The 25422-nt window shown below is 39.0% G+C and overlaps 1 protein-coding gene, 1 non-coding gene and 1 pseudogene across 2 annotated transcripts; 2 read left to right on the top strand and 1 right to left on the bottom strand.

Moving 5' to 3' along the window:
- Positions 1–383: 383 nt before the first annotated feature.
- Positions 384–454, top strand: TRNAG-GCC (transfer RNA glycine (anticodon GCC)). Its single transcript has one exon. It is a non-coding gene; the product is annotated as a tRNA-Gly (tRNA).
- A 14506-nt stretch (positions 455–14960) lies between these two features.
- On the top strand, positions 14961–20306 carry LOC143892216 (uncharacterized). The gene is made up of 4 exons (XM_077396675.1): positions 14961–16447; positions 16526–18000; positions 18354–18765; positions 19719–20306. Exons 1-4 carry the CDS (start codon positions 15040–15042, stop codon positions 20081–20083), a joined length of 3660 nt encoding a protein of 1219 aa, XP_077252790.1. The 5' UTR covers positions 14961–15039; the 3' UTR covers positions 20084–20306.
- A 1526-nt stretch (positions 20307–21832) lies between these two features.
- Positions 21833–22716, bottom strand: LOC143892056 (cellulose synthase A catalytic subunit 4 [UDP-forming] pseudogene; annotated as a pseudogene).
- Between the last annotated feature and the right edge of the window lie 2706 nt (positions 22717–25422).

Genomic DNA, 25422 nt, shown 5'->3' with positions numbered 1-25422 from the left:
CAAGGGCTAGCTATATCACCTGTGGGGACATAGGTAGAACTCACCCTTAAAAGCTAGCCATTAAGGGGAGCGTGCTCAAGTCCTAATAAGCCCATCCACATCCATTCACTTTTCTAATGTGGGATCTATGCTTTCGCATGGAAAAACCAACAAAGGCAACTAGTTGTTAACGTGTGGAGAGGCTATATGCTGGTTCTACACTCCTTTGCAAGGGACTGGGAACACATGCTATATTCTCTTTGCAGGGGACTGAAAACACACATTTGAGAATTTTAATTTTGATCAAAGTTAAAATAATAGTTAATGTGTAAAATAATAGTAAGACCTAGGGGCACTCCAACCTCCATGTATGATATAAGTAGAGAGCCTATTTGAACATGGCAGCACCAGTGGTCTAGTGGTAGAATAGTACCCTGCCACGGTACAGACCCGGGTTCGATTCCCGGCTGGTGCATTTCCGTTTTTTTATGTTTCTTTCGTCTTGGGCTTTTTTTCTACCCTATTTTTTGCAATTTTAGATTTTGATGTGTTTTTTTAGTGTTGAAATTCTTTTCTTTGCTCTAATGTCTATTCTTTTCCAAAGCTTGGGTTTACTTTGTTTCTGCAAATGGTTTTGATGGTACCTTCTTATAATTCTTTTCCTTCTCTCTTCAGTTTTGGGTCTCTACTGTTTGTATTGCTTTGCCATTCGGTTTTGATGGAAAATTAGGCTCTGTTTGGCAGCCATGAAAACTTTTCCATGGAAAGTGATGGGAGGGGCAATGAGGTTGGGAGAAAGAGAGACTAAAGAGGGCATGACTATATAGAGGATGAGAAGTAGGTGAAAAACAGGGAAAAGAAAAACTCCAGTCAAAATATAGTTTTGTTTTTCCTATTTTCAGCCACTTAGCAACATATCCTTAACAATTCTCTCCCTGTCCAACTCTTTCTACCCCTTTCTCACCATTTCGCTTAAGACTCATTTGTTTCTCTGCCACTGTTTGCTGTTGTTGATCCTTATTCACACTGCTTGTCTTGGGATGCTTTGTTTCTTCTTCTTGTTGATGATCAAAACACAGATAGATACATAGATAGATAGATGGGCCTTTCTTTAATCCTGAGATGTATGCAGTAAATAACTATGCTCATGTGTACGCTAAACATATTTAAAACATTCTTCTTGTCATATGGTTTGATGCTATATATTCCGGTGAATGATTATAGTTTTTTTTGCTGCACTCATGAATTAAATGAATAAGACAAAATCTGAGCCTATGTGGCTGCACTCTCATGCAACGGCAGTAATGCGAAATGTCTTCTGCGATGGTCCCTAGAAAATCCCATGTCCTAATAGTTCATATAAACAAGCCAAACATGGCCTCACTGGAATTCAGAACCAAAATACTACTCTGGAATAGAACGTTTCAATTAACATTCAAATAAATCCGTGTCAAAATAATACTTCCAAACCACAGAAATAGAAAGTGTGTTCAGATCCATAAATAGGGGTTCAAGGTTTTTCGATGAAAAAAGTTTACCTGAAAGAACCTTTGTCGGTTACCAAACCTTGAAAATTTCATTTTTCAAGGAAAATGTTTTAAGGAAAATTTTTGAAGAAAAAAATTCAGTGTTGCCAAACGTGCCCTTAATGGTAAAAATGACTCCACTTCTTAGGAGAGTCATTTATTAGTTTAAAAACTACCTTATCATATTGCCAATTGTGTGTTGGATATAAAGAAGAGTTGTACAACATTTCCTTTATTTGATGAATTGACAAGAACAGCCCTACATATTTCAAATCAATTCTATGTGAAAGGAACAGTGTTAACTTTCCAAATGCAAGCAGCTTTTTACTATTCACTTGTAGTTTTTTAAGACATGTCGAAGTACCCATGTTGTGTTGGACACAAGTCGAATTCCAATACTTAAGAATTCTCCGCAACACTTCTAAATCTCTTTTATCTTCTTTTTTTTTTTTTTTTGAATACTACTACCACAACTTTATAATTACCACATTTTTTAGTGTTTATCGCTCATAGTAGGTTTATTATATGAAAATAAAACATTAGATTTATTTAACCTATTATAATTCTCAATATCTTACTTATTATAACCTAAATACTATCTAAAAATTTAAATTTGGAGAATTGATTGAAACATTTTGGCGAATCCACGAATCATTCTTTTTGAGGTTTGCTGAATCTGACACCGGATCCCAGGTCGGATTCCACCACTGGCACCCACACTGATGCAACGTGAAGATCAGTTGCATCAAATTTTGGAGAATTTCAGGGTAACTACAATCTGTTTGGTGATAACTAAAAAAATAGTATCTAATTATTGTCACCATATATGCAAATGTTTTGAACATTGCTACATTAAATATAATGAATAAAGCAGAGGTTAACTAGTGTGTTATTAATGGAAAATTTCAGATGTATTAGGACATCATTGAAAACTCAAGTGTAAAGACATCTTACAGGTAGGGTAGGAAAGCTTTCTTCATCTTCATCTGTTGATCAGAAAGCCCATCTCAAACCAACTTGTAACCTATCAAATTTCCATGCTGCCGAAATAAACAAATTGATGCAACAACAAGTGATATTGTGCCTTTCCATTAGCAAGACTTTTGATCCCACGATCCGCAAGCAAGTCGAATAAACCAACACATGAGAGTCCCAAATCTAAATTTGTGGCAACGGGGCCATATTGATACGAGCAGGCCAGCGAATGCCGACAACTGGATTTATCGCATGAGGACTACATTATGGTACAGATACAAGAGTTTAGATCATCATCCTCATCTGAGTCGCTTGTATCACTACAAATAAAAAATAAAAAACATAAGAAGATGCATGAGAAGAAAAACAAAAACCCATAAACCCTAATAGGTAAAAGGTACAGTAAAAGGTGCAATCACATAACAGTTTGAAACAAGAAATTTTGCAAGGAAAATACGAATGAACTTATGACAAACAGAATCGGGATGATCTTGTATTAATGCACTAACCAAATAAACCAAGTCAAAATACTCACAATACATAGATCACTTGATATTTGATAAGGAAAGTTATTTTGCATGTGTCACTCGTGTTGTGACAGTGGCTTAACATGGGGAGTAAAAAGATTGATTGTTTCAGTGTTTTATAACTCAAAAGGAAGCAAAAGCTAAGAAAAATTATCAATAAAGGACACAAAATGCCAAAAACCAACAATAGATACAGTCGGAGATGGACCCCACACATCGGAGTGAATCAACTCAAAGGAAGAGCTACATCGATGCATGCGAGAAGGGTAAGCAGTGGAAACATGTTCAGATAACCATTGTTTTAAATTTCGGCCAAAATTTCGGATTTTGGTTGGGTCCGAAATCATTTCGACTTTGCAAAAAATTTGGGTTTCAATTTCGGGCCGAAATTAGGTCAAAATTGTAATAATTTCGGCTCTGCAAAAAAAAAATCTACCGAAACAGAAAATTAAATCCATGCAGATAACTCACAAGTATCACATTGAAATCATGATTTTAAATTTCAGCCGAAATCTGAAATTTCGGCCTTTATCGGAAATTTCGGTCCGAAATTTTGAGAAAATGCCATTTTTAAAAATTAAAAAAAATGTTACCAAATTTCGGCTGAAATTTTGGAATTTTGGTCCGAAATTTAAAATTCCGAAATTTTGGAAATTCGGTTTGAAATTTCGAACCGAAGTACCAAATTTCGGCCCTAAATTTTGGATTTCGGTGAGGTCCAAAATTAGTACCGAAACCGAAATTTAAAAATCTTGATTGAAATTTGACAAACTTAATTATTTAGATTGAGGTAACCATATAGAGAATGAAATCCTACATGTTCCAATCTGGGATGCCACAAAAAAAAAAGAGTTCTATATAGGAAAAAATAGGAAACAGAAAAAAAAATGAAGGGATCTGCATTATAATCCACAAAAACAATAGTCAAACAATCTGATGCAGCAACAAAACAGCAAATGCCTTCCTCTCTCAACATCTCTACCAGCAATCCTCGTAGTCAGCTCCTAAAAGACACAATGAGAAGGGTAAAACATCAAACAACAATTCAATTGTTTTACAATAATACTAACTGTTGGGTGCGAGTGGCTTGGGGGTGATGGAAAACCACAAAAATTGTGATTTAGTGTGGTGCGGGCCGTGCGACAATAGGAGAATGGACAAGAAGGGGTGCGATTAGGGTTAGGGAAGGTCGCACGGCACTAATTTGGGTTATGGCTTTAGGGTTTCTCGTTTTAGGGTTAGGGTTAGGGATCTCCAATCTCGATCTTCAATCTTTCGCTCTGATTCTTTGTTAGAATCTACATTGAAGGATTGAGAATGGAGAATGGAGAAGAGAGGAGAGAAAAGATGGAGAAGAGAATGCGCGAATCAGATATCTCTCACGCACACTAAGATGAGTGTGTGCGCGCGCGCGTGCGCATGTTACATAGAAAGACAGAAATACCCCTCTAAACGAGAGGTGTATACCATGACCATTCTCAGCACTAACAAAATAAAGATTAGAAGAGAGATGAGGAACACGCAAAACTCTAGGGAGAGAAAAAGATGGTGAGATCAAAATGGTTCCCACCCTAAGACAAGAATAGAGGAACCTTTAGCAAGGCAGACCCTGGCAGGTGCAAAAGGTGGAGAAAACAAAGGTAAATTATAAGACTCACCAGTCATGTGATCGGTTGCTTCTAAGTCAATGACTCAACTAGAAAAAGGGAGAGAGGAAGAGGCAGCAAAGATAGATGAAATTGCATTACTTGTGATCTCACACTCTGTAGTCAGTGAAGGCACGGATGGAGCTATAGAATGATGGGTTTGGGCACTAAGGATAGCAATAATCAATGTCCTAGTTTGCTCAAACTTTGGACGAAGTCCACCAAGGAAGGTGGCCTTGTCCTGCTTAGCCAACATGCTCTCAAGGGAGCTAAAGTACTCCCCCACCATGTTATCTCCCCTTGTTTATAGGTTGCAATAACCTAGGTGAGTTGATAAACCTTGTTATCATGTTCTCAATGTGCAAATGTGGCAACTAGCTTGGCCCATGGCTTTGAGGGGGAATTGTAGAGCATACATACCCTAACAATGGAAGGATCCTTGGAGTTGAAAATTAATGGGGAGTGGGTATGGATTGAGGGTATGTGAATGGGAAAGGTGGGGGGGGTGGAGCAATGAAGTTGGCTAGGCGATTGGGAATAAGAGGATTTGGATAAGATAATGAGGAAGAAACAAGAAACTTTGATCTGGCTGGTTTTGATAAAGGAGAAATTTTCAAGGGACCAAAATGGTTGGCTGGGTGATTGGGAATAAGACTGCAAAAGAAGCTGGTAAGCCAAATAATAGGTTGAGAGGGATGGATTTGGAGATAGGGAATGGGTTAATGGATTGCTGTAATTTAGTATGTGAAGGTATTGCAACACTATGAGAATAATGGGGCTAATTGCGTGAGGTTCGGGAATAGAGCTAGTGAAGTCCTTGGGGTTGTGACCAACATGTATGATGGATTCGTAGGGGTGGCACAGAAGCAGTAACTTGCTGTTGGCATTCCGAGAATAGAACACTTTCAAGGCTGGCTGAAATGGCGGGTGAACGTAGAAATTCTTGCGTGAAAAGCAAGCAGAATGGACAACAACTTCTGTCCTAGGGAAGGTAGTTAGAGATGAAGCTTGGAGACGGCAATATGGCCACATGTGAGCAATAAGCATGCAAAGATTGTGGTGCTGCTCTTGATGGGAGGCAAGCAAGGAAGAAAGGCGGTCCAAAAGTTGCTCTTGGTGGGATGGATAAATATCTGCATTTCTACTGCATCTTTTTCCATTCTAGTGAATGGATCTCCTGCGAGTTTTTTTGCCAATTCTAGGGTCTAAAGCAGGGGGACCCATTATCATAGTACATGTTTATCATGATAGTTGAAGCTCTTAGTAGACTCATTGACAAGATGGAAGAAAAGGGTTTATTTAGGGGCTCAAGCTCAGTTTAAATTCTCAGTCGATCTCCCACCTACAATTCACAGATGATATTGTCTTATTTTTGGAGGATGATAGGAACCTAGTGAGAAACGTAAAAAAAGGTGTTCCATTGGTTTGAATTGACATCAAGGTTACGAATAAAATTTTCAAAAAGTCTAATTGTTGTGATTGACGTTCAACTGGAAGTGGTGGCAAATCACACTGAAAAATCTTGGATGTAGATGTAATGAGCTCCGCATTACCTATTTAGGATTATCCTTGGGCTATGGGGTACCTAAAATGCATCTTTGGGACCCAGTGGTAGAAAGAATGGAAAGGAAGTTGGCGATGTGGAAATTCTTATCATTTGGGGGGAGGATAACTATAATAAAATCAGCTTTTACGAATTTACCAGTATACTTCATGTCCCTTTATAAGACTCTGGAGAAAATAAAAAAGAAAATTGAAAAGCTGTGGAGAGGTTTCCTATGGGAAGGAAAGGAATCAAAGCAAAGGCTCAAGCACTTGATGGAATGGGAAACGATATGCAGAGTTAAAGCTCATGGGGAGATTGGCATAAGCGAAATCAGATTGAGGAATTTGTCTCTTTTGGGTAAATGGTTGTTGAGGTATGGAGAAGAAAAAGAAACATTATGGCACAAAATCATCAGAGACAAATATGATCGAGGTTGGGGGATTGGGAGAGTAGGATCCCTGCGTTAGGAAAAGGTTTGGGTGCATGGAAGTCTATATGTGTGTCCCGGCCTTTTTGGAGCCCTTAGTTAGGTTTAGGGTGGGGGGGAGGGGAAGGTACTAGGTTCTGGGTGGACATCCAGATAGGTGAGTCTTCCTTGTGCCATGCATATCCAGACCTATATTGTTTAATGACACTTAGAGAGACAAGAGTCTGATTATTTGGTTAGGCGTGGTGAGGGGAGGGTGATAGGGATATTAGGTTTAGGCGTGACCTGAAAGGCAATGAGATCCAAGTTTCAAATTTCAGTTTCGGTGTCGGTTTCAGCCACCACCGAAACCGAAATATTTCGGTTTCGGCCGAAATCATGTAAAAATATATTAATGATTTTCATTTTTATTTTTATTTTTATTTCGACCAAAATGTCTAAAAATTCGGTGTAAATTTCGGCAATTTCGGTTGAAATTTCGGCTATTTTGGTGAAGGTAAAGAGTAGGCTTTTAGCCAAGTTGCGGAGGACATGGTCATTTCTTTCTTTCCATATCACCCAAACAGTTGCTAGCAAAGTTACCTTCCAAAGAATTCTCCCTTTTGTCTTCCATGGGTCAGTGGACTAACAGTCCAACAGAGCAACCATATGAGAAGGGAACACCCACATGATCCTGAATCTCTTGAGGATACGACTCCAAATGGCTCTAGCATACTTGTAGTGTAAAAATATGATCGATTGATTCCCTTGCCTCTATGCAGAGGGAGCAATTATCAATAACATCATATGTCGATTCTAAGGTGGTCCACTATAAGGATCTTACCCAAGAAAGCTGTCTACCCAAAAGCACACACTCTAGCATGGGCATATGTCGATTATCAAGTGTTATTTAGTTTTGGGAATACATGTTACTACTAAATTGATTCTGAAACCATTTATAAGCACCTGAGTTTCCAAAAATTCATCTGCAAACCCTAGGGTCATGTTTGCATCTAGGGAAAAGGAAATCACGGAAAGTAATACTTTCTTCAATTTTTTTGTAGATTATTTTTAGAAGTTCTCTTTTCACAGTGTGGTTGACATCCATTAGGATGATTCAAGTTAGGGCATGTTTCTAGAATTTCTCTTTTCACTGCTTGGTAGACGTAACGCAGAACAACCATTTGAATCGGTCATATTCAACATCCAGTTCCTCTTGTTTTGTTGCAAACCAACAAACCAATTCCTCAGTTCTCTTTGGAAAATAGAAAAAAAAGGAAAAAAAACTCAACCTTAAGAAGAACGAACCACTAAAACCAAGAATTAAAAAAAAAAAAAAAAACTCAACTATATGAAATCCTTGTATGCCTACTTAGTTGAATTAGCGTACTTTTTCATTGTTCTTTGAATATAGAATTAAGAAGAACAAGATCGGCGTTTCACCAACCATCGAAACTCGCTTAAGGCGTCAAATAAAGTCTTAAGATGTTGGAACTCACTTAAGGTGTTGAATATATCCTTAAGAAAAACAAGATTCAGAAAATGCCAGGAGATTTTGGTCAGAAAAATGCTAGGACTCGGCAGATTTTAGCCGGGAAAAATGCTTAAAAAAGAGAGAGAGCTTGACGCTAGGATTTTCGCCAAGAAAAAAGCAAGAACTCGACAATATTTTAGTCCAAAAAATGAGAGAGAGAGAGATCTTTCCTTGTATATGCCAAGATTTTGGCCAAGACTCGTTCCATACAGCAAGGAGGAAGAAGGATAAAAAAAAGAGGAAACAGAACATCTTAGTTTGAAAATAGGAAGTGAACTTTTCTTGGAAATGGAAATAACAGATCTGAGGTGGTTTCCTTTTTTTGCTCACTTTGTAAAGAAAGTTTTATCCGGGAAAAGAAGAATCCCTATTAAATGAGTTTACAAGACCTTGGAAAGCTAGTTTTTAGGGAAAGTTCTTTCCGAGAGAAAAAAAATGAATAGATTCAAACATTCCCTAGGTGTGCACCATTCAAGAACTTTGCTTGCATCACTAATCAAGAGTCAAGACAAGAAAATTAAAAACGTAGGATTAGTATAGAGGTTTCTTTTAATAACTATTAACTTTGTAAATTACAAATAGAGGATTATTTTTCCAAGTGAATTCTAGGATTGTTCTGGAAGTGTGTAAAGGTTAGAAAGTGAGTACGAAAGGACTAGTGCCTTTGTGCCTAGAAAGGAAAGAGCTCTCAAGGTGAATGGGGTATATCTATAAGATGTAAACCGTTGTGTTGAGGCAGTTTTTTTTTTAGTAAAAGCTAATTTTAGATTCAAGCTAAGTTTTTGTTGTGTTTTTCTCATTGAAAATAAGCATCTATATTTTCTCCATCCTTTTCTAGTTTATTCCCCTGTGGGGGCTGCAAAATCCTATTATTCTCGTCGATTTATTTTATCCATCATTTTCGTAAGTAAGTCAACATTTGTCAATGGGTTCTTTTCAAAAACTTAAAAAAGAAAGAAACATTTGAACTTAAACAGTCCCAAAATAACTGTCTAAAACCCATCTGATATTAGTCTGAAAATTCAAATAATAATCACCAAGTTCGTGAAATTTAAATTTTGCTACCTTTTTCAAGGTTTATAATTCTCAATGTTTGAAGGACTATGAGTTTTTGTTGCATCAATTCCCTCTCACTTGGAGTGAATTCCTCAACTCTAGCAAGTTGGCGAATCTGTAAGATTGTCTTCTAAGGTTTTTTTTTTTTTTTTTTTTTTTTTTCTGAGCATAGAGATTGCCTTCAAGTTTCAAACAAAAATAATAAGGAAACTCTTTATATAAAATAAGATATTTGGAGTAGAGTTCTATAACTTTCTTCACAAATCATCCACGCATATACTCAACTCAACTCAACTCAACAAAGCCTTTGTCCCAAACTAGTTGGGTCGGCTAAATGAATCCTTTAGAAGAAAAAAATCATGAAGAAGATAAAAGGAATCTGCCCATCTCTAATCCTGGTTCTAGTTGGGTTCTTCTACGTGGATCATTTTCTTCCATTCTATCCTATCCAAGATCATGTTCTCTGTTATGTTCCTAGCTATTAAGTCTTTCCTCATTGTTTCTACCCAAGTTGTTTTCGGTCTGCCCCTACCTCTTTTTAATCCATCAACTTGGCACGAGTCGCCTCTTCTCACTGGAGCATCCAAAGGCCTACGTTGGATATGTCCAAACCATCTTAAGCGGTGCTCTCTCATCTTCTCCTCAATTGGTGCCACCCCCACCTTGTTACGAGTGTCTTCATTTTTAATTCTATCTAACCTTGTGTGGCCGAACATCCATCTAAGCATTCGCATATCCCACTACACTCATCTTATGCACATGCTGCTTCTTGGTGGCCCAACATTCTGAGCGGTACAGCATGGCTGGCCTCACAGCTATCTTATAAAACTTTCCCTTCAACTTGGTAGGGATTTTACGGTCGCACAGAACTCCTAAGGCAAGCTTCCACTTCAACCAACCTACTCTTATTCTATGGTTAACATCCTCTTCAATCTCTCCTTCCTTATGTAGAATTGAACCAAGATAGCGAAAGATATCCCTCTTAGGTACGTCTTATCCAGTCATATTTACTACATCCTCGTCCCGCCTCCTTACCTACTAAAGTTGCACTCCATATACTATGTCTTAGTCCTACTCAGTCTAAAACCTTTGGATTCCAAAGTAGTTCTTCATAACTCTAACTTAGCATTTACTCCTGCTTTGGTTTCGTCGATTAATACTATGGCATCCGCAAATAACAAACACCACAGCACCTCATCCTGAAATCTATTTTAGCTTACCCTAAATTCAAATAAGAATCACTAAAATCCAGATAAATCAAAATACTCAACACCCTTCAAATTTTCAGCCTAAAACATGGACTCTAGGATCTCTTATTATTTGCTTGTTCTTGATGATTCTCCTCTGAGTTGTGATTGTTTTATGATGCATCAATTCTAACATGACTGGAGAAAACTTGGCTCCAAGAAGGTGCTGCTCAATTGATCCAAATTCTTCCAAGGACTCTCTAGGCTTCTTAAGTTTTGCATCTTTGCAAAACCATTTTAACAATTATTTACAAATAATCATATTTAACTTCAAAACCATGAGTATATAAGATGATATGCAAATACTTCTTGAGCTATCCAAAGAGGTCCTAAATCCCACAAACGAACACCAGTAATTTGATTTAAATTAAAATTCTATGAGAGATATTTTAGATATTTGACCAAAACTTCGAAGCCATGTGAATAGAAGATGATATTCAAATAATTTTTTGGGTATCCAAAGAGGCCCTAAATGCCATAAACAAGCACCAATTGTTGGATTTATATTAAAATTCTATAAGGGGGAAATCCAATTTCCATATGTTTTAACTATTCAACCAAATGTTATTTTAATTGCAGAAGAATGGGAAAAATAGAAGAAAAAAAATACGATAAATACCAAATGAAATTAAATTAAACAGATGGATGATTACCTCGGTTGGAATTCCAAAACTTCAACAAGCTTGTTACCCTTCTTATCATTCCATTGCACTTTCCTTCTTGAATTCTTTGGACTTTTCGATTCTTCGCCATTTTGAGGCGATAACAAAGAATTCAACTCTTCTTCTTCTTCCTTATTTATGCCTACCTCCTCCTCTTTCGGAGGAACAATATCAACAGCCTCCTTGTTCATGCATTTATTAGGGTTTGTAATATCCAAATCCATCGATAGCGAAACAATCACACGGTTTAAAACCTATTTGACCCATCAAAACAAGTAAAAATGGAATCGATCCACGGCCAATCGAAAAGCTAGACCTCTAAGATAATTCGTCAATATATCCACTCCCTTCATCATTCAGAGTTCCGGATGGGATTGAAACTTTCGCAACCCTAACCCTAAAAATTTCTCAAGATGAAGAATTCTCGTCTTTCCGAACAAAAATTCACGGTTCGAAGCGGAGAAGAAACGTAGAAAAATAGGATTTAATAGAGGGCTTCGATATACAGAAGAATCGATTGAGAAACGAAACACTGAAATCTTCTGAAACCCGGAGAGAGAGAGAGGGGCCCTCGTTTTGAAAAATGTGGCCTTGAGTCATTTTTAGGAATTTACAGGGACTGGATTTTGCTAAAGTGCGCCGTAAGCGGTAAGCGTCAGTTTCTTAATCGGCGCGATCAGTTTCAAAAGTGGGCTGATGGGCTCCAATGCTCCTGGTGTAAACGAGCCGAGCCGAGCCGAGATTGGCCAGGCTCGGCTCGGGCTCTAGTTCAGCTCGGTCAGGCTCGGCCCGGCTCGCGAGCCTTATCGAGCTCAGGTTATATTAACTTCACACCCCTCATCTTTCCTGGGCAGCCCTATCTAGTGTAATTACTAATTTGACTACTCTTTTTACACTAGGGGGGTGGTTCAAGTAACAAATGGGGTTCCAAAAAAGAAGTGACATATTTTGCCTCCCCTTTCACTCTCTGGACAACCCTTTTAGTATATATATTAATATATAATATATATTTAAATATATTAAACCTGGCCTGCTCTGAGCTCGGCTTGTTAAGCTTAACGAACCTGGCCCGCCGGCTTGGCTCGGCTCGTTAAGGATTTGAGCCGAGCTCGAGCGAGCTTCCGAGCCCAAGCCAAAATTGACACCCTTAGCTGCGACGTGTTTGGCAAATGAAATATTCGGCCTAGTTTTCTCCCCTAGGCCGCCACCTTAAACATAAAAACTAAAAAGTGTAGTGAAAAACTGAAAATTAAGCTAGAGGGGTTGGCCCGAGGATCATTTATCCCAAATTCATGGAAAAGTGAGTAAAAGCAAACACAGCCATCGCAACTGATCAAACGTAGCAAGCCTACAACCTCGTGGTTGTGGAAGGGACCTACCATTCCGGGTCCAGGCTCCACACCTGCTAAGAGGTTGTTATAGAAATCCACATATTGTAAACTCCCAGTAATCACATTCGTGGAGAGGCAATGGATTTTTTAAACTCCCAGTCTCCGATGGGATCGAACCCAAAAGCTGATTTTCGTGCAAATCCAGGTATCTCAGATTGGTGCAATTCAATATGAATGGTGGCATTTCATTTGACATTTCGTTGAGATAGAATGAGAAGTGGGTCAGAAAGGGTATGGGTAAAAATGTAGAGGAATCTGGAGATTCTAAGTAATTTGATCCAAGGTCAAAATGTCGTACCTTTCTAAGATTGCTGAGCTGATCCAAGGTCAAAATGTCGTAGGGTATGTGCCAGAAAACTCTTCATTTGCCTCTCTTCACTTCACAAACCCTGGCACCTCTTCATTTGCCTCTCCTCACTTCACAAACCCCCGGAGTTTTCACTCCTCATGGATTGCAAACGAAACCAAAACTTTTAAGTGAGTAAGGACTCGGGAATACCATATTGATATAGTTTGGGACTCGGGAGGGGTTTGAGAGACTCCCACGATCTCCCTTAATTTTCGAAAACATTCCTTATCAAAACCGAATTTGGTTTTATCAAAACGTAGGTAGTTTGGTTGTCTTCCATCAAAGTGTCCCATTAGCCATGGGCTTTTGGCATATTGGCTAGGAACCTAACATCGGTCCTATCTCCTTTTGGTCACTATATTTGACCGAGACCGCATCCAGAAGGCATTTCATCTTTATAGAAAGAGACTAAAAATTCCAAAAATCCTCATTATGAAGAAGACTAAAGGAGGCGTCTCCCACTTGACTTCACATTAAACTCCTCACTTTAATATCCATCTCTTTGAAAGACGTCTAATACTGTTGTTCAACTAATCGGGTTAGGTCTTGAACGAATACTAATATCCTTGATTATAAAACTAAGGCTGCAATTATCAAAATTAAGGAACATAAAACTAAGGCTGTTATTAAAAAATGCACTAGCTATTATCACATTATGTGGCTGTATATAAAATTTATACCCTGCTAGTTTCTTATTTCCACCTTTTATGTATTTAGAATGGGAAAGTAATCATCCATCCACTTTGGCTTTTATCCACTAAATATCAACGGTGAGTGTAACTAGTCTTTTTCTGGTTTTTAGGGTTGTCCGAGTGGCACACCAGGTTCCGATCTAGTAGTACATGTTGGCTAGATCAACCGGATTAGAAACTAGCAGAGAAGACAAAAAGAAAGGTTACAGATATCAGCACTACCCTATTTTGATAATTGCACTACTCACTTTGGTTAATTTATACTTTCTTGATTAGTATTTCCGGGGTATCACAACTCACAAGTAAGATTGCAACTTGGGTTGGATTTTACAGACCCGGCCCAAATATACTCTAGATAGGGTGTAGAAATCATTAGTCCTGGGTTGGGTGATTGGGTTCCCAATCTGGGGTGGGTCGGGTCGGGTTTAAATAAAAAAATCCAAAATTTGACCCAATCCAAGGTTCATAATATAAAACATTTTCCCCACCTTTTCAATCTCTACCAAACGGTTGGCGCCCCTCCATTTCTTCCTTTCATTCTCTTTCATTCATAGGAAAACTCGACCCGAGATAATATCTCCGTAGCGTAGGTCTTTGGAAAACCCGACCATCCCAATCCGAGTTGCAACCCTGGTTACAAGACTCACTATGTTATCAACATAAAATCCGAAAAGTTGGGGCGGGGATACCCTATGTCGTCAAGAAAAAAACAATCCGAAAAGTGTGACATACAGTAGTGTCTATATCAGCCCCACAAAGAAAAGGGAGTGATATTTCCATTGCCCTGCCAAAATTTCCACTCCTCTCTTTGTCTTTTCCTGAAAATCAATTTCAAGAAATGACAAACGAAAGGATTGAAAATGCTCCATTCATAGGAAAGCCAAAGGTGTTGGAACATGTAAATCCTAAGAAAGGAGGTAGAGCTATAATTTCCCACGACACAATTACCAACACGCTAACACCGGCCTAATTTAAATCTTTTGATTTTCCATTGGGAGGTATGCAAAAAAAGCATAGTTTTTATGTGAATCAAGCCCGTATAGCCTAGTATTTTTCAAAATGTACACTATGCCCACACCATAAGATAATCTAAACTGTCCATTTGATAGGCCACAACGTAAATAGGTTGTGCCCCCAGAACTATTTCCATAGGACGATCCCAACTTTCAGTTCCTCTATAGATCAGAGGGTTAGGATCATCCTATTGGAATGATTTTTGTGCACAAATGGACGGTTTGGATCACCCTATGGTGGTGGCTGTACCGAACTTTTTGAAAAATACGCAAAAGCAATTGGTGGAATATAAAATATTAAGGGTGGAAATATCAACTATCAAGAGTATTAGTCAACGGACGCCAAAGTCTTCTGCAAGAATTCTAAGCTCACATTTTAACAAACATATCTCCTCCTTTGAACATGACTCTCTCTCTCTCTCTCTCTCTCTCCTATATACATTAGAAACAGAGACCATGGAATCTGAAGAGCCATAGCAGATCAGGAGCCATGAAATCACTTCAAAGAACCCATCTTCTTCTTCTTCTTATTTTCCTATCTAGTATTTCTTTAACGACATCAGCTGCAACAGAAGCAGTTAATTCTCTTGTACGATGGAAAAGAAGTCTAAGTTCCCGATCTCTCAATTCATGGACTCTTACCAATTCCTCCAATCTCTGTAACTGGACCGGAATTACCTGTGACAAAACCCAAACCTTCGTTATTCAGATAAATCTCCCCAACTCAAATCTCTATGGAACTCTCAACCAATTCAATTTCTCTTCCCTGCCCAATCTCACTCATCTCAATCTCAACTCAAACAATCTCTATGGATTAATCCCTTCAAACATCTCTCTCCTCTCCAAACTCATATATTTATACCTTGGCAGCAACAATTTCACCGGAGCAATCCCCGCCGAGATCGGAACCCTACCGAAACTCACCGACCTCCGCCTCTATAACAACAGTCTCACTGGACAATTCCCATATCAGCTTAGCAATCTTAGAAAGGTAAAGCACCTTGACCTTGGATCAAATTACTTACAATCTCCAGATTCCTCTAGGTTTTTACGTATGTCCTCTCTGACCTACCTCTCACTCTATCTCAATGAAATGTCTAATGAATTCCCACCATTTATATTGAATTGCACTAATTTGATATACCTTGACTTGTCACAAAATCTTCTAAATGGGTCTATTCCGGGGTCATTAGTGACCAATTTAAGCAAGCTAGAATATCTCAATTTAACAGACAATTCCTTTCAAGGCCCATTACCTTCTGACTTGGCAAAGCTTCCAGAGCTCAAAGGGCTACTCCTTGGGAAGAATGGATTCACTGGTCCAATCCCTCTAGAGTTTGGAAATATTTCTAATCTTCAAATTCTTGAACTTTATGATAATTCATTGGGTGGGTCTATTCCTTCTTCTCTGGGCAAGCTTGGAATGCTTCAAAGCCTCAGTCTTCAAAGAGCTGGATTGAATTCCACTATTCCTTTAGATCTAGGCAGCTGTACTAACCTCACCTTTATAGACCTATCTCAGAATAATCTCATTGGTGTTTTACCTATTTCTCTATCCAATCTTACCAAAATTTCTGGACTTGGAATCTCAAGCAATTTGCTCTCCGGCAAGATCTCGCCCAACTTGTTTACGAATTGGAGGCAGCTGATCTCCTTGCAACTTCAGTATAATAATCTCAGTGGAAATATTCCATCAGAAATTAGCCGATTGGCGAAGCTCAAAATCCTCTATCTCTTTGGAAATCAGCTTTCGGGTTCGATCCCATTAGAGATTGGGAATTTGAAAAATCTATTAGAATTGGATCTCTCCACGAATAATATTACAGGTACAATCCCTCCAACGTTGGGCAATCTAACACAGCTCAACATACTAAATCTTTTCTACAACAATCTCACAGGTATGAAACAAACCAATTTCTCCAAAAGCTTAAGCTATTAGAGTTTATGTTATTTAATCATTTATACTTCAACAACAGGTGTGATTCCCCCGGAGATTGGGAACATGACTTCCCTACAGATTCTTGATCTTAACACCAACCAATTGCATGGAGAATTGCCGGAGACCCTCTCTCGCCTCAAAAACCTTCAATTGTTCTATGCCTTTACCAACAATTTTTCCGGTATTGTTCCGAATGATTTTGGGCTGAACAGTCCATTGCTAAATGTCAGCTTCGCGAACAACAGCTTCTCTGGTCAATTGCCACCAAATATATGCAGAAACCATTCCCTTCTCTATTTCACTGTGAATGGCAATAACTTTTCCGGACCATTACCGGATTGTTTGCGAAATTGCTCAGGATTATCCAGAGTCAGGCTAGAACGTAACCATTTTACGGGCGACATAAGGAAAGCATTTGGAGTGCATCCCAATCTTTTATACATCGATATGTCTAGTAATCAGTTGTCTGGCGAGCTTTCACCGGATTGGGGGGAATGTACCTCACTCACTTACATGCATATAGCTGGAAATAACATTTCTGGAGAAATTCCAATAGAGCTTGGGAACCTGACCCAATTACAGGACCTAAGCTTATCTTCAAACAATTTAAAAGGAAATATTCCAACCCCATTGCTGAATTTGGGTCTGCTCTTCAAGCTTAATTTAAGTAACAACCAACTCTCCGGCGACATTCCTTCAAAGATTGGTATCTTATCTGACCTCCAGGAACTTGACTTGTCAAAAAATGACCTCATTGGCACTATACCAGAATCACTTGGGGATTGCATTATCTTAATTACATTGAATTTAAGCATCAACAAGCTATTAGGAGAGATACCATATCAGTTGGGGAATTTGGTTAATCTGCAATCTTGGTTAGATCTCAGCGGCAATTCCTTATATGGGGCAATCCCTCAGAACTTGGGGAAGCTCACCTCTCTAGAAAATCTCAACCTCTCTCACAACAATCTCTCTGGCAGTATCCCGTCGACGCTATCCAGCATGGTCAGTTTACAATCTGTGGATTTCTCTTACAATATGTTGGCTGGTCCCATCCCGACAGGAACCATTTTTCAAGATGCCCCGGCAGAAGCATTCGCCGGGAACCTAGGCTTATGTGGTAATGCAACTGGTCTGAACCCTTGTAGTAATTCTAGTCCTTATGCAAATGGGTCTGGGAAGAACCACACAAAGATCATCATTGCCATAGTCATCCCCGTTGTGGGAATTTTTATTCTGGGTGCTGCCATTGTATTCATCACCATCAAATCCAGAAATCGGACTGTGAAAAAAGTAGAGAGTGGAATTGAAACTCCCATTGAAGAGACCATTATACCTTTGATTTGGGACAGAGAAGGAAAATTCACATTCAATGATATTGTAACAGCAACCGATCATTTCCATGAGAGATATTGTATTGGGCAAGGAGGATTCGGGAGTGTCTACAAAGCAGAGCTTCGGACTGGTCAGATTGTTGCTGTGAAACGCCTCCACATGTTGAGTTCCGGCGAGGTAGTGTGAAACAACCATTTACTACAAAAGCTTAAGCCGTTAGAGTTGTTGTTATTTAATCATTTATACTTTTGTGCACGCGCGTGCCTATATGTGTGTGTATTTGTTTTTGTGTAGGTGTGTGTGTGCCGTGTGTGTGTGCGCGTGCGTGTGTGTGTACGTGCGTGCGCGCAACACTCCCCCTCACGTGTGAGCCCCTCTTTTTTGGGTTGGCCTTACACAGTTACATGTAGATTTTGAACCAAGGACCCACTGTTACTCAATAGCTCTGATACCATGTGAAACAACCAATTGCTCCAAAAGCTTAAGCAGTTAGAGTTGTTGGTATTATCTGATCATCTATACTTGAACAGGTAGCGGAGGAGAACCTGAGGAGTTTTGAGAACGAGATACGGTCGTTGACAGAGATCCGACATCGGAATATTGTGAAGCTGTACGGGTTCTGTTTGAGAGAGGGTTACATGTATTTGGTGTACGAGTATGTGGAGAGGGGTAGTTTGGGAAATGTGTTGTATGGGGAAGATGGGGGTGGGAAATTCGATTGGGTGACGAGGGTGAAGGTTATACAAGGGGTGGCTCACGCTATCTCCTACTTGCACCATGACTGCAGGCCAACTATCGTGCATCGGGACATTTCGGTAAATAATGTGTTATTGGAGTCGGGTTTTGAACCACGCATCTCTGATTTTGGAACGGCCAGATTGCTAAGCACGGACTCCTCTAACTGGACCACCATTGCTGGCTCTTATGGTTACATGGCGCCAGGTACGCTATAAACATGAAGTTATCTTTCTATTATATAGTTTCTGTAATTGAGAAATAACCAATTACTCCAAACGCATAACCTGTCAAAAGGGCGGCCCAGTGCACGAGGCTCCCGCCATTGAGGGGTCGGGGGAGGGCTAGATGTATGCAACCTTACATTTGCTTTGCAGAGAGGCTGTTTCCGTGTCTCGAACCAGTGACCACCAGGTCACAATGGAGCAACCTTAAACTGTTAGAGTTGGTGCTATTTAATCATTTATACTTCAACAATCCCCCCCTCATGTGTGTTCGGGTTGGCCGTACACGTGGCAAGTGTGATCCTTTGCTTGGTCTTGTCTACAGGATGCCTCGAAAACCCCAAGATGGATTTTTCGGCATTTTCATCGACCATACATTTTTCCCTTTGATATATACTTATTATGAACCCACTGTGTCCAAGCCATGTTCCTTCCATTGAGGAGATGCCAAAAGTGCCTTGTTAGGGCCGCCTTGTTTAGATCAACTAGCCTTCTGATTCCTAGCCCGCCTCCTTTTGGCCTGCAAACATCTTCCCAGGCCACATGATGGTGTTTCACCTTTAAATCGTATCCTTACCAGATGAAGTCCCTGAATACTTTCTCTATGTTCGTTAGCACTCTTATTGGGATATTGAAAGCTGAAGTCCAGTATACTTGAAAGGAGTTGAGGACGGGTTTGACCTGCTCCACTCGCCCTACTCTATATAAATATAGATTGTTCCATGAAGCAATCATCTTGCCAACACAGCTTTTAATATGAAGAAAGAGAAAGTTGGAGAACACAGCCTTATTTTTATAGTTAACCTTCGATCCAAGTCTAGCTTTTAAACTATGCATGAAAATATAAGTTTGTCCTTTTAATATGACATTAATTGAAGGGTTTTCTTATTATTCCCCTGTTTCTACAATCCTTTAGTTTTTCTTGGGCAATTGCAGAGCTTGCTTATACCATGAAGATCACCGAAAAATGCGATGTCTATAGCTTTGGTGTGGTAGCAATGGAAGTTATGATGGGAACACACCCGCGAGATCTCATCTCCTCTTTGTCATCATCATCGCCTAATGGAGAAGATATACTCTTGATAGATACGTTGGACCAGCGGCTCCCTCCTCCCACAGGTCAATTGGCAGAGGAGGTAGTCTTCACAGTTAAAATGGCCTTAGCCTGCACCAATGCCGACCCCAAATCCCGACCCAGCATGCGTTTCGTCGCTCAAGAGATGTCGGCCCGCACCCAAGCCTATCTCTCCGAGCCCTTGCGCACAATTACCATGGGTAAACTAGCCTCCTTGGAGAAGTAGAGATGGAATTCAACTCCCACACCCTTTGAGATGGGTGATTACATAGATTTTGCATTGCTCGAATTGAGGTAACATAGTTTCTATTGTTGAGTATGTAAAAATTTGCTCTCACTTCTCTCACCATGTTCTTAGTCAGTTCATTTTTCACTCAGCTTTGAATGTAATTCCTCCCAATGGGTTTCTACAACATGTGATGTGAGGCCTACTATAGTAGAGAATATGTTTGCAGTATACTCTCTTACTCTGCTCTAGTTCAATTTGGCTGACATGTCTATCTAATTACAGTTGGGTTATCTTATTAACATTGAAGCCACCTAAACCAGGGAATATTAAAAACAAACAGTCCAGCCTGTAGCCAAAACGAAAACCAGAGGGTTGACCCTCGAGCTCAGTTGGTTAAGGCTTTGTTCTCTAACCTTGAGGTCAGAGGTTCAATCCAGCTTATCTACCAAAAAAGAGAGAGAGAAAAACAGAAGGGGACACTGTTAGAGTCATTGCCAACTCGCGCATGATGTCGGAGGGGCTGGGCCAACATAGATGAATCCTAGTTCAGCTTGGAATTGTAGAAATTTAGGAGATGGTGTTTGTTTGAAGAATTCTAGTTAAACTAGAATTTGAGTCGTAGTTAGAATAAGACTATTCAATTGGTTATTTTTAGTTTTGAAGAAAACATGTGGTTGTAAGAGTTAGCTAGCTCGGGAGTTGTATTGTTGTAGATTTGTAGTTGAGTTTCGGTTTTTGTTACCATTCAAAAAAAAAAAAGGTTTTGGTTTTAGTTGTTTTTGTTTTTAGAATTCTAGGTAACATAGAATTTGTTTAGTTAGGGTCTTGTTTGAGTTGAAATGGGTTAGACGATTTGAGTACTTGTTAGAATAGGACTTTGGTTATTGGAATTAGACTACAAATTGGTTTTTGCTCTGTTTTTTTTAGGTCTAAAAGAGAGGAGCCAAAACGTATTTTGTAATGGTGTAATGTTTTAAAATAAGAATTCAAGAGAAAAGCTTCTCTCCTTAATTAGTTCTTCTTCTGAATTTTCTTGTTGCTTTTGATTTCATCTTCAACAGAGACAAAAAGAAAGAAGCCTCATATTAGGACTAAAAGGAGACAAAGGAAAAGCGAAAAGAACCAGATTAGTTAACCAAAACTTAACTGTGGGAAGTCACCATAATTGATCATTCAGCAGGCGATTACCCAAATTTTAAGGCCCTTCTCATTTTGGTTTTTTTTCTTCGAATGGTTCTCATTTTGGGTTTTGAGAATTGATTTTGAGTCCCAGCTGATTTCTGGGCTCAAAATTGTGTGATGATCTGTTTCTCTGCTTTCATCACATTGCTAATGGAAAAATCTATAGACATTAGGCAATTAAAACCTTCACTCTTTTCACTAAGCTTATTCCATGAACCATTACAGTTTCATTTTGACTACAGCTATATAATCTGATACCCAAAATGATTTACCAAAGAGGATGCCACTTTAATTTCAATGCAGTGATATGCTACATTACCCACTTATCCGTACAAAATAGACAATAGCAGAAAGCATTGCAATTGCAACCCACAAAATCAATTTCATCGTTGTGTTTCATACATCACATTGGCACTCATTTCACACCATTGATAGCAAAACTTGAACTGCCAGCATGATTTCATAACTATACATGCAACAACTCTTTTAAGGACTTACACTGAGATAAGATGAGAAAAAGGAAAGGAAACAGGAGATAGGAAGCTATAGTGCCCAAACGTATGGCTAACACTCCACCCCACATTGTCTAAGAATTGGCCCTCTTGTTACTTCGGCAAGAGAGGGTCAATTCTGACCCAAACTAAAGAGAAAATTGAAGCAAGGAGAATAGATCACAGGACTACAATGGTAGGAGTCCTGTTTTGCTCCCCATTAATCCCTTAGGAAAGGATAGAGATGAACAATGACCCAAAAGGCGAAAAATAGTTTCCCAAACAAGGGGCCCCATGAACCATACCCATTGTTAATGGCGTCGGACACTCCAGCAACGACTCCTACCATGTTTAATATAAGCTATGTGGTAGGGGGAAGGAGAAAAGTCGACATGAAGAGGTAGAGATCCCTAAATTCCACATCATCTGCTGCCTTAGCTGTTACAGTGAAGTTAGTGTAGACTCCAGCGAGGACCTTAAGAAGGCCTTGGAAGACGGTGAAGAGATGAGCCGAGACGCCTCCGATGACCCATAATTGCTCATTCCGCTACCAATCTTTGATGCTGACGCCACTCCATCGGAGCTTGAGAATGCCCGTGGCTATCATGAAGAGGAAGAGAGCTATGAGCCATATGCTATGAGGTTGGTTAGCTGAGGAAGATTAAATTTTTATAGTTAAGGAATTATAGTTTGCATTAGCTATTGTTTTGAATTGCTATGGGCTCTTAGGGGGAAATGATATCAGCACTCAAGTTTTATAATAACAGGCGCGAAGTATGCTGTCGTGTAGTATTTAAAGAGCTTGAAAGATCTTTTTGAAAACTGTAATATCCCTTTGACACCCCTTAAAATACTAAACGATAAGATGCTTTTGCACATCTTATAAAAACGATGGAGTGTTGATATCATTTTCCCTCTAGATTCCTAAAATTCTGTAATGTACATACATTTCACCATTAGTCATTGAAAAATTATGAAATGGCCAAAATGTTATTGTTTTATAAAATATATCTTACAGAGCTGCTAGAAAAACGAGTTTCCAATTTGCCAAAAAAATCAGTCTAAGAGAAGTTCCATCAATATCCTCTCGTCAAATGAGCCAAGTTTTACGCAAGCTGCTGTTTTTAAGGAGCGTGTGAGAGTTAGAAACTGAAGTGGACTACCTCAGAAGAAGTTCCCTCTCTGAGAACGCAGGACAGTGGCGAGCGATTTACAGGTGAAAAGCTATAAGAAGGAGAGACTACCTGAGAAGAAGAGGGAGGTCCCTGATGCAGGAGCACCCCTTGGAAAGACATTGGCTTACACTTGGCTCTTAGGCTAGGTTCTTCGCTTGTTCATTTGCATCACTTTCTATCTGTAGGGTAGTTTTTTGCATTTGAGCTTAATCCATATCTTTAAATGTCTTTTAGTAGCCTAAGGGGTAGTTTAGGAAGTGAAAGTGTATTATGACTGAGAATTATAATGTCCCTTTGTCTCTTTCATTTGGAGTTTTTAACGGGTTCTTGAATTTGGGAGTTTTTGCCAGGTTTTCTAGGTAGGGTTCTTGACTTCTGAATCAGCCATTAAAATGCCCTTTCCTGGTCTTCATTTCTTTATCTCTGGAACTCAAATCCTAAAGGAAGAGTCGGATCTAAATAATGGAGGCAGAGGCAGATTACCGACCTTTGCTTAAAAAATGAATTTCTATTCGATCCTGTAGTGTGTGCATATCATTAGTGGAACTGAAATGGAGTTGGTCCTCAATACAATAAATTTCGTTTCTTAATGATAATGCTAATTTATTTTACAATGAGTAAATATTGTACATTAACTACAATGTTAATTGATTTTACAAACTGAAAATTCCATTGATTAACTTCATATTAATGTATTTACAATGAGTAAATTAATTGATTTTTTTTATGATTAAATAGTGTACATTAGCAACAATATTAATTGATTTACAAAAAGTATATTAGGTAAATTAACGGCAACATTAATTGATTTAAAAACATTAAATTAGGTAAATTAGCAGTAACATTTCTTTATTTTTTTGGTAGGTAAGTTGGGGTTTGGTGGGGACCCCTAACGGTTTATTAAATGAAATGAAAGACGATACATTTAGTATGAAATCAACTATCCCTATCCTTGAGCCACACTAGATAGGGAAAACAAAGGATTCAAATGATCCAAAAATACGAGGGACCTATGAGGCGAAGAAGCAAATTTCAAGCTCATCGAGATCAACTTCCTTTCATCCTTCATGAATGATTCTGATGCAAATGCTAGTTTGGATAGATAGCTTGAGTGAACTTAATGCCCTTACTGTTCCAGGAGGACCAGGACTTCTATCATCTTCTGACTCAACTTTCTAATTCTATGGCTCTTCCTCAACTTTTGGGGTTTTTTCTTAGTGTTTTGGTCTCTGTTGTTTCTGGTGGTTTTGGTCCTCTCTTCTGACTTGCTATTAGGGAGAGTTCTTGTTGAGGGATGGAAGAGTACTTCATCCTCCAAGTTGTTATCTTTAGAAGAGTAGTTGACAGCTGAATCCTGAGGCCGCTCTTTGCTTGTTCTTCAGGGGTCTGGGACTGGCTTTGGTTCAATTCATTATCAGTAGATGAGTTCTCTGATGATGCTTTGAAGTCTTAAATCTTCCCGGAGTCCTCTATATCTTCAAGGACAGAGTAATTATTCCTCTTTAGAATGCTTTTATGGATCTCGTGAGATTCTTCGATCTCTTGGGATGGGCCTCCTTTTGCTACTTGGTCATCTTCCTCATTTCTTTATCTTACAATGACTAAATTTATTGTATTAACGAAAACGTTAGTTGATTTTACAAGAAGAAATTTTCATATCTTAACAGCAAATGTTAATTGATTTCTTTTATTTTTTTGATCAATACACTAAAAAACCATTAGTCTTTTTGAGGACTAAGGGAAAGGTTTCCAGTGCACTAACCGTCTGCAAATCGCCAAAGTCATTATCTAAAAACTGTATTTGTTGCGGGCATGATTTGTATTAAATGCACACCGGAAGGGACAAGAAAAGTAATAAAATATGGTTTTTGCTAACGAGTGCCCTGAGATGTGCAGAAGAGTTAAAAAAAACCATTAAATTCACGTGTTTTGAGATTTTTTCCCTCATAGTATGTGTAAATTCATGATCGCAGTGGCAATTAAATGATGCTTAACAAGTGCACTGGTCGGCAAAACCCATAAAATATTACTAAAGGAAGCTGCAAAATGAATGATTGATTTGTAATCCCTAGCAATAAATCCAATGAGGAGAATTTCGTATTGGTGTAACCCCAAGATGTGCAGAAGAGTAAATTGGTCTTCTTACTCGTATGATATGTCTCAGGAAGTTTAGATCCTATGTATGTTTGAGCGGAAGTTTCATCAATAAACCGACCCCATTCGGTACTTATTCTCTATAATGGACAGCTAGGATTGTCCGAGTGGCACACCTGATTCAGACCGGTACTCGCAGTGATGACAAAAAGAAAGGGGGCAATTATCAGCATTATAACCTATTTTGATTAATGGCACTGCTCGGGTTGTTTAATTTATACTTTCTTGATTAGTACGAGTAAGGTTGCAACTTGGGTTGGATTTTACTTACCCTCGTCCACCCGACCCAAATATACAATGGGTCGGGTTTAGGAATCATGAGTTTTGGGCAAGT

This window comes from Tasmannia lanceolata, unplaced genomic scaffold (genome assembly GCF_043159265.1).
Source record: "Tasmannia lanceolata isolate RefF3 unplaced genomic scaffold, GAP_Taslan_0.1 ptg000015l, whole genome shotgun sequence".
Lineage (NCBI taxonomy): Eukaryota > Viridiplantae > Streptophyta > Magnoliopsida > Canellales > Winteraceae > Tasmannia > Tasmannia lanceolata.
The sequence above is the reverse complement of the archived record's forward strand: the minus strand, read 5'-3'. Positions and strand labels throughout refer to the sequence as shown.

Excerpts from the sequence above, each read along its gene's own strand:
- LOC143892216 (XM_077396675.1), top strand. The coding sequence starts at position 15,040 with ATGAAATCACTTCAAAGAACCCATCTTCTTCTTCTTCTTATTTTCCTA. Across the intron at positions 18,001-18,353 it reads ACATGTTGAGTTCCGGCGAG|GTAGCGGAGGAGAACCTGAG; the intron begins GTAGTGTGAAAC and ends ATACTTGAACAG. Across the intron at positions 18,766-19,718 it reads TTATGGTTACATGGCGCCAG|AGCTTGCTTATACCATGAAG; the intron begins GTACGCTATAAA and ends GGGCAATTGCAG.